Genomic DNA, 10,021 nt, shown 5'->3' with positions numbered 1-10,021 from the left:
CATGACATTCGAAAAAAGAAGATCATTGAATATTTAAAATTAAAAAAGAGAATTTTTTCGAATGCCAAATGTCTCACTTCAGTCGATGATAAGAAAGAAAGTATTATTAAATATTCAAAACTCAAAATAAAGAGATATTTTCTCGGATAGTAAATGTCTCACTTCAATCAAGGGTTAGAAAATATCAGTATTTCATATCCCACATTATGCATGACTAACACTGTGATTTATTTGATAAATTTCAAATAAATTAGTATGTGTTTATGGGTGCTAAAATTCCATAAGATCCAAGTGAAAACATTGTATTTATCAATCTAGTGAGGAAATTATGGTTCTTTTGACATGACATGTCTAATAAAAAATTTTTATAAAAAATCTCTGATAGCTAACATGATATGTAAAGTAAACACAATTTATAATTAACTGAAAATCAATTATTATTATTATTATTCTATGGTTATTTTGATTGAGAATGATTTGTCTACAATACATGCTATCGTCTATCGTTTTTAAAACATGATAACGATGTGTCGGTTTCTCATTGGGAAGTTCGAGGGCCCACAAAAGTCCCTCATCACTCCTACTTGAGCCTATCATGGACATTTGAATACGTCAAGAATTTGGCAATCTCATGTTAAGTGGTTTGAGTTGGTGTGTGTAATAATTGAGTTCCTTTGTGCAGTCCAATCCAACGCGACAGCGACTCCAAGGAACCAATTGCGCCACACCTAACTACGCGTTTCGGCTCAATAATTGGCGGCGATCAGCCATCTTTATCAGTCTATGAATGAGCCCTGCGTTTGCCCATCCATCCGTCCATCTCATCCACCCCGAATCACCAAGCAGATCCAAGAAATCGACTGGAAGAAAACGGCACGGCGTCGTTCGTAGTCATCCTTGCTCGTAACACTCTGAGAGCAGACGGTGAACGGGAAACGTCAGCGCGAGAGACGGGAGGACGGGGCTGCTGTGGCCCCCGCTAACCTCGTGAAATTGTGAACTGCAAATACTTTCCAACCCGTCCGGCTACCTGCCCCGTAACTGGTCGTAGTATCGATTCATTAGTGGGTCCCACTGGACCTCCGGTGGGCGAGCAGGGTACGGGAAGGGTGGGAACATTATTAATCCGAGGAAGAAAAAATGGGAACGGCAACGACCTCGCTCTCTGCTGACCTGTCGCCATCCGCAACGTCACATTGCCCCGTCATACCGAGTTACGATAACTGAAGGTAAGGTCACCTCCTGTCCCGACGCGCATTTATTCCCCTTGAAAGCTAAACAGATCTCTTCTTTCACAGGGGGGTGAGCTGACCACAAGTTGCAACCGGCGCCTCACTCGTGAGAGAGGAGGAGGGATGAGTTCCCAATATAAAATAGTTTTGGGGCGCACATTATCTTCCTAACCGTCTGGCTTTCTCTCTCGAGAAACAGAGGCAAAAGAGAAAGCAGAGCGAGAGGACAAAAGCGACGACAGAGCGGGCCAAAGGAGCAAAAGGAGAAAGAGAGAAGGAAGACGAAGAAGAAGAAGAAGCAGTGGAACGAGGGAATGGGGAGCAACAGCGTGGAGATTTCGATCCGAGAGGCGGGTTCGAGGGAGAATGGTAGGAATAATACCATCACGCGAATCAATCAGATAGCGCCTACGCAGGTGAGGAACTGATAATTTTCGATTTGATCTTTGTTTCTGTTTGTAGCGATTTAATGCTTTCTTTATCGCCTTTTGGTGATTTGATTTTCCGATCCGAACTTGGCCTCTCAGACTGAGTATTAGGGGAATTCATCTACTGCGATGAGATTGGGTTAAGCAGTTTATCGTCGGTGGTGGTAGCGAGATCTGCTCCAACTTTTTCCCTTGTTTCTTTTGTCGAGTTTGGATTTGTTACATCTAATTCATCATCATCTCAGCTTACCGACTCTTTTTTGTTGTTTCTTTTGTTGCTAAAAAATTTCAACTTTATCGATTGCCGCGGGTAGCTTGATCTGATTTCGTTTAGTTTATACAGAACTCAAAGTAACATCTTCTCTCTATCGAAGTACTATTTCATTGTCTTGCACCAACACTTGATGTCGAATGGTTAGGCTTATGTAAATATCTCCATGGATGGATGGACATCTGTGTCGTCGATGGGATGGAAATAAGCTGTTCCACATGTTTGGTCAAACCATTCGCTCATGAATGGTTGATCAATCTTCTCTTTTGCCTAGCTTTCTGTTCCATGATTGATCGACCATCCCAAGTAGCAATTAGCAAATTGCATGACTCCTCCAGTCAACTCTGGTCTTCCCGAGTTATTAATGAGGTGGGTTTTGGTCCGAGAGAACTCATGAAGCATGATGCTTCGTAGTTTTGCTGTCTACAAAATGTTTTATTCTCTTACAAGGTTGATGCAACTGAATTAAGCTGCATGATGCTTTTTGCGATTCGATTGGATTGGATTGGATTGGATTTATTCTCCTCGAGTACTTCTCTGCTGCAAACTTGGCCTCTCGTACCGAATGTTACAGCAATTCTTCTCCCTTCCCAAAAGTTGGAATGCAATTTATGGCATGCCCTTGTTCTATATCCAATTAGCAGTAAGGCCACTTGTTCCGAAGATTGACCGCTCATAAATCATTAGGTCGAGCAGTTAGAGCAGAGACCTACTCCAACTGGGACCTGTTGTTGTTATTTCTTGGAACTGGATTTGTTAGGTCATTTTTAATTCCACTCTTGCTAGTCTTTTTTGCTCTGATTAGTTTGGAAGAGATTCTTTTGCCCCACTTGAAGTGACTTGATATCGACCATCAATAAATAAGCAATGTCACATCTTATTCAAAATTATTCAGCAATGTTTGGCAGGGCATCACTAAGCCTTCATTATCTTGTAACATTACATTTCTAAAACATATCAGATGAAATTTGAAATCAAGATGAATTTTAAGTTACATCACTATCAAGCTGAAGTTCTTCTAAGCATTAGATTTATAAAATTAAACTTCAAACTTTCAAGTGCGTCGGATAAAGTGAAAAATAGTATGAAATGGTCTTATTTATACAATTTGGAAACTAATTATATTGTAAGCACTGTTTTCTTGCTTCTGAACTACATATGTCTTTTCCCGTTCTCAGGCTGATGCAGTTGATTTAAACCACAGACGGCCCAGCGCCAACTTCGCCCGCAGGCTCGCTACGCTCCTCTTCTTTGCGCACCTCGTCGCCGCCGCCATCCTCATCATCATCCTCTGCATTCGTGGCTTCCTTGCCAGGAACCCAGCATTCCATGCGGACCACTGGTTCACGCCCCTCCTCACCTCCGCCGCCGCCTCCACCCTCGTCGCCCTTCTCTGGTTGCTCTTCGTCCTCCATCGCCCAGCCAAAGCCCTCAAGGCCTCCCTCTGGCTCTCCCCGTCCCTCGCTTGTGCTGTCGCCGTGCTCCTCCTGACCGACGATGGCGGTTACAGCCTGGCCTTCGGGGTGCTCGCCCTGGCCATTGCTCTGGTGCAGTCACTGTACGGCTGTTGGATCACTCGCCGCCTTCACCATGCCTACGAGATCCTTTCCGCCTCCGTCGCAGCCGTCCCACCCAATCTCATGCTGGCCAAGTACGTTGCGCTCGCGCTCCTCACAGCCTTCGTTTACTTCTCCTTCTGGACGCTGGGCGCCGGCGGCGTTGCAGCCAACGACGACTCGCGGCTCGCTCCACTGTACGTGCTGCTACTGCTGCTAAGCCTCGCATGGACGATGCAGGCCATCCGGTACGCGGTCCTCGTCGCGGTGGCTCAACTAGCCTACACGAAGTTCGCAAGCGGGACCGACGCAGCCGTGGCGGCGGCCTTCGACGCCACCGCCAAGCGCGTGCTTGGCGACGTGTGCTACGGCTCGGCCGTAGTGCCGACCGTGGTGGCGGTCCAGGGTATGGCGCAGGCGATGGGCCTGGTCGTCGGCGACTCGGACGAGTTCCTGTTCTCATGCGCCAGCTGCTTCATGGGCGTCGCTGACCGGCTGGTGACGAGCGGGAACAGGTGGGGGTTCGTCTACGTCGGGGCACACGGCAAGTGGCTAGGGAATGCGTCGGCGGAGGTATGGGACATGTTCATCAAGCAGGGAATGGGGCAGCTGATCGACCTGGACCTCACGGGACCCTTCTGCTTCCTCTGCGGGGTAGCCGGCGGCGGCGTCTCGGCCTTGGTTGCAGGATCCTGGTCACTGGCGGCGCACAGAGGCCATGTAACGGATGTCACAGTCTATGCCTTCATCATCGGCTATTTCATGGTAAGGCTGCAACCTCTAAAGAAAAGGCGTTCAGCTCTTACAATTCATCGATTCTTACCGCCATGGTTTCGCAGACGCGGATCGCGATAGCGTGGCCGCAGGCCTGCGTGGCGGCCTACCATGTGGCCTTCGCCGAGAACCCGCAGAACGAGCAGTTGGGCTCCTGCATACCTGAGCGACTAAGGCAGCTGCAATCATCTCGAGTTTGACACCTCCGCAGATCCAAATTGTCCAAAGATCAAATAACATGAGTGGTAATGTTCGTCCTTTCCTGACTTTCGATCCAGTATTTACCTCTAAGAAAAAAACAATCATTAGTTCCACGATTCTCATGCGCCTGTAAATCCGTACCACGTCCTACTCTCCGACAGTCGAGAGACAAGCAATTTCTCGTGTACCTGAGAAAAGTGCAAGGATGTCACGTAGCAGGAAGCAGGATCATGAGGCATCCATGCACATGTACATGCAATGGGGATTCAACTGTATTCGCAAAAAAGTGAGCTATGATCATGGCTTAATAATCTTGCCGAGATACTGACCAAAACACCATTACTACCCATAATCAGATGCTGGTAACTGCACTATGTGAACACGAGAGAGTCTGCATATGACTCAAAATGGACATCAGCAAGAATATGGCAAAACCTTGTCAACAACTTTAGTTAAGAAAAGGTTACACATAGAACATTACCAAAATAAGTTTATAAAGGGCATCGAAGATTATAATGCAACTTCAGCACATTAGGCTTACTCCCACCTAAACTTTTGAGAGACCCAGTGACGAACACTGGTGTGAGAGTGAGATGTTTCTCTCTACCAAATTCAACAAGGCAGCATCAATTTGGTCCGTGAACAAATGACAAGTTATAACAGTAGCTTTATATGCCCCAGTCATGAAGATAGAGCCATTTTGGTAAAGAAATACAGGGGCATGATTAGTTTAGATACTTTCAATATGTGAAATTTCCATTTAAACATCTTTACTATTAACTGATAAACGGAGATAGGGTATTTCAGGATCAATTACACGGACCAAAAGTTGAAGGAAACCTGCATTCCTAGTGAATTTCAACATGACCACGCCCTCCACATTTTGAGCACATGATGTTCCCGGTGCCTCCACAACCTACATTACGTAAAGATCGTGTATCACAGAAGTGAACTGAACTAAAGCATATGAACCGACATAGTTGGAGCAAGAGTTGGCAGATAATGTAGCAGTAGGTAAGAAACTAATGCAATGCCATTGGCTGATAGTTGCACAGTCAGTACATTACGGTATAAAGCAGCATTGTTAGTGAACAACTAATTCTATGTTGCTATACCTTACAAATGAAGATTAATACTAGAAGTAGCAACCACATTTGGTACAGTTTGAAGAAATCGTAAATATCAGAGCATGGTGCATAAGTTATTAAGCTAGAAGACATACACTGGCAGACCACAAAGGCCAACAAAATAATAGAAGATTTAATTACTGAAAGATCATAATGATTTTGGAGGCACTTTCTCATTGAGCCTTTTTATTGCAAAGCTGAAACATAAGAAACATAAAAGGAACTACATGAACATCACCCAACGAAACATCCATGGTGAAAATGGTAAAATTAATTATTCAAATTCCACATATAATAACACTTCTGGATGATGCTTTTCAATCGATCTTAATCGAGAATTTAATTCAACTGTTTCACATGACTAAGACCGTTACTGCAAAGCAAGCTGTTAAACATACTAATTATGAAAGGAACTATGTAAATATCAATTGAGGAACCATCCATGGTGAAAATGGTAAAATTAAATATTCAAATTCCACGTGTAATAACACTTCTGGATGATACTTTTCAATAATTCTTAATTGAGAGTTTAATTCAACTGTTTTGCATGACTAACCCAAATCGAACTTACTTGAGAGGAGCAATGTGAGAATAGTGAAAAGAGTAGCTTTACCTAGGCATTTAACTTTCACAATGATGCCTTGGCTCTCCAGTATCGAATCAACATATAAACCTGAGCCTGCACATGTAGCACATAGCACAACACCTTTTACTTCACATATAGTGCAAGGTGGGTTATTCCCTATTTCCTTTTTCTCCACAGACAAACCAACAGGCTGCTCAATATCCTCTTCGGTAAAGGACTTGTCATAACAGAACAAGGATTCAAGATTGCTTTTACACCTCTGCAAATCATGTACAGAACTAGATTTGATCTGTGACACAAGAAAAAATAAAGTTTAGAACCATATGAAATTTTACACAATAGCAAGGGAGACAACATACTAATATCCAGATCACTCCTTACTGTTGCTGTGGTATAGAGTCTATAGACATGATGGAGTAGTAAGTTTTAACCTTTTCCAAGACTATGGAAATCTTAATCTTAACCAGCATAACAAATCAACTAGTGTTCCACTCAGCTGATATAAGGTTTGGGTAAAAATCTAAGTTCAATCATAAATTCTAAATTTCACTTAAAATTTTATTATGTGATATACACAAAACCGAATATTTGTAAACATTACCTTATTAGAAGGTTCTTTGACAAGGATAGGTGGCAATATCAGAAGGACGTGCATGCATGTAAATGCATCAAAACTGAGCAAGCATTATTAGTACAAAACCTCAATCTTTGCCTACTTTCTCAAATTTGCATCAGGATAACCAAAATCGATGGAGACTAACCCTTTCTTCATGAGAACAATTTCCTCCCATGTTTACTATTTGATAAAAAATAGCATATTCTTTCCAACCTAACAGCATCACCCAATTAACCATTTAGGCTAATTCTAACCATTAGTAATGTTTGGACAAAGTTGACAATTGCAAAGAAAGAAAAGGTTAAGTTGAAACAAGTATGTTGGTTAAGTTATTTAGGTACTAGTTTACATACTTATGAGGGCAACTAGTAATGGCAAACAAATACAAATAGGGATGAGTCCCATTTGGATATAAACACTGATTTGGCCAAGTAATACTACACCTAGAATTAATATATAGAAGTAATATATTCTTTTTTGTTTCAATTTAAAATGAATTCATAAGTATGATTGGACAACCACTGACAATTCATAAGTACCTAAATAATTTTAATAAATTTGGACAAAGTTGACAATTGCAAAGAAACTAGTTGCCCTCATAAGTATGCAAATACTTGTTTCATAAGTATGTAAACTTTTTGACATTGATCCCTTACACATCCAAAGCAATTGGCAATTGATCAAAATGCTGCTGGTTTCTGTGCCTTATTAGCTAAATTGTAACGTATATGATCAATTTAACTATATGAGCACCTCTCCTTTTGATGAGTAGCTCAGTCAATCCTTTTTATCTTTCTGTTCATTTCGGGAATCAAGATCAAATTTAATATTTCCTTGCTGAGGGTATAAACTCTTTTCTTTGTGAGCACTGATTTTACTAAGATTATATTGTCCAATGATTACTTGTTTTTTTGTAACAATGTAACATGATTCAATTTGACATCTGAAACATTTACAGAATATTAGTTGTTATAATTTTTTTTATGTTAGATAGATTTCACTCTGAAGCCTCAGAGCTTGCATTGGCCATGTAAGTCCTTGTTTTATTTTTGGTGACATCTCTCAGTTTTATCTACAGCAAGGACTAAAGAAGTTCTAGAGCATCCACTATATGAGTAACTCTCTGTTTAATTTTCGAGCTCTAATTTGCTCTAATCTATCACATGTACTCTTTTACATCTAAATAGATACAAGACAGGAACATCGGTACCCATGCTATGTCTGTGCCATCATTTTATAATCCTTTTCATTTTCTCAGAAGATTTGTCTATTCCTCTTCCTCTTCATGATCTGCTTATATCTGAATCTTGTCCTCAATTGCCTGCTTTCACAATATTGATGTTGTTAGGGGGTGAAGACAGATAGGACATAAGAATGATATTGATGAGGGAACACAAATATCAATACAGATCTTTGATAGATATCAAATTTTATTTTTAAGACTTGTATAAAATGTATATGGATACAAATAATTTATTAATTAATATGGAGTTTGATGGGATTTAGAGTGGATGTTTGCAGGAATATTGCGTGAATCAAATATTTGTAGTGACAAGTTGTCAAAGAAATTCAATTCTATTTGTGGTATTTTTTGTGCAGGAAACCAGAAAGCCAATGTAATAAGAAAAAGGGACAAAGGGAAAACACAATGTGTACTCAGATAAATCAATCTGATGAACATAATTTTTTTAATCTAGGCAATTCAATAATTTGCAGTGTTTGTAGATATGCAGGTACTTGTATTATCTCAATTCATATCCATATTTGTCTCATAAAGATTCTGGATAATCGAAAACAAATACAAATAGGGATGTGTCTCATTTGGATATAAAGACAGATTTGGCCAAGTACTACTACACCTAGAAGTAATATATTCTCTTTTGTTTCAATTTAAAATGAATTCATAAGTATGATTGGACAACCACTGACAATTCATAAGTACCTAAATAATTTTAATAAATTTGGACAAAGTTGACAATTGCAAAGAAACAATTGCCCTCATAAGTATGTTGTTAAAGGCTTCTCTTAGCAGAATACTCAGACAGAAACTAGTTGAACCATACCAAACTGAGCAGCTCTCTCCTAACTATCCATGGCGACCTTTGCAAATTCTTCTTGGCCATTCCTTCCTATGTTCCTTAAACTTTAATTGTACTGTAACGTCCACAGGGTTTAGCATGAGCTCATGCTAATCTACTCCTGACCTTTGTCTTCCCAAAATAGGCAGCAAACATCATCTGAACTAATAGTTATCCACTAACCATGCTCACTGCTCAAACACTCGTTTGCTATAACATTCGTTCATATCTTGCAACTAAGATGTTATCCGTCTAATTCCGAAACTAAAGGCAGATAAATCGCGACCTTCATGCTACTTACATTCAACTTTCGCATCAGAACACCACAAGAAGAAAATTAAACATAGACATGTGAAATTAGCAAAGCACAATCTCATTAGACGGCATAAGAGCCTAAATTTCCTCGAAAATCCGTTCCTGAACTCACCAAATCATCAAAAAACATAAGAATCGAAGGCCCGAAACCCTAACCCGAGCGAAATCGCAGCGCAGAATGAACGGATGGACGGAAAAGGAGCGAAATTTCTCCGCGAACTCGTTCCCTTTGATCCAAAACCTCAGCGTCCGTCCGCCACTGCGCGGCACCAGGGGGCAGGACGACGGAATCGACGAGGGCTTCGCCGAGATCAACATCGAGTCCGAATCTTTCCGTGCACACCTCGATCGTCACGACGAAGGCAGATTCCGATTGGACGAACAACAAAGAAACATAGAAGAAGGCGAACTTGGGGATGAAATGTCAGATATAGCCTCGTATACCACGTGGCAAGTTCAGAGATCGAAGGCCAAGAAGCAGAGGGGTAGGCCGGTCAAAATAGTGCAGCCTCGACACTTTGGCCGGACCGGACCGATAGCCGATGGCCCGAACCAAATTACCTGGATTCGAATCGGATATGGTTTCGGATCCGGATCCGGATCCGACAGTCCAAGAACTCCGATAGGAGGACGAAGAGTACAAGATGACCGACTCAGAACAGGACATTTACCTCTCTAAATTTTAATGTGGTATATATATCGCTCCAAATATTCAATTTTTTATATATTATTTCAAATATTTAAATCCTCCTAGATATTACTCTCATTAGCCAATAAACTGAGGCTAAGCACTCCATCTTAAATCCCTGAAATTTTCTTATATTTTCATCGACCATT

General features: G+C 41.3%; 2 protein-coding genes across 2 annotated transcripts; one reads left to right on the top strand and one right to left on the bottom strand.

The window, feature by feature from the left end:
* The first annotated feature begins 1,395 nt into the window (after window positions 1-1,395).
* Window positions 1,396-4,782, top strand: LOC135610831 (uncharacterized). The gene is made up of 3 exons (XM_065105799.1): window positions 1,396-1,648; window positions 3,110-4,252; window positions 4,327-4,782. The coding sequence occupies exons 1-3, from the start codon at window positions 1,547-1,549 to the stop codon at window positions 4,459-4,461; spliced, it is 1,380 nt and encodes a 459-aa protein (XP_064961871.1). The 5' UTR covers window positions 1,396-1,546; the 3' UTR covers window positions 4,462-4,782.
* Window positions 4,783-5,109: 327 nt separating this feature from the next.
* Window positions 5,110-9,575, bottom strand: LOC135584844 (uncharacterized). Its single transcript, XM_065105800.1, has 3 exons — window positions 9,341-9,575; window positions 6,203-6,464; window positions 5,110-5,378 (listed from the first exon to the last, which is right to left on the bottom strand). The coding sequence occupies exons 1-3, from the start codon at window positions 9,500-9,502 to the stop codon at window positions 5,311-5,313; spliced, it is 492 nt and encodes a 163-aa protein (XP_064961872.1). The 5' UTR covers window positions 9,503-9,575; the 3' UTR covers window positions 5,110-5,310.
* Between the last annotated feature and the right edge of the window lie 446 nt (window positions 9,576-10,021).

Source organism: Musa acuminata, chromosome BXJ2-4, assembly GCF_036884655.1.
Source record: "Musa acuminata AAA Group cultivar baxijiao chromosome BXJ2-4, Cavendish_Baxijiao_AAA, whole genome shotgun sequence".
Classification (NCBI taxonomy): Eukaryota; Viridiplantae; Streptophyta; class Magnoliopsida; order Zingiberales; family Musaceae; genus Musa; species Musa acuminata.
The sequence above is the reverse complement of the archived record's forward strand: the minus strand, read 5'-3'. Positions and strand labels throughout refer to the sequence as shown.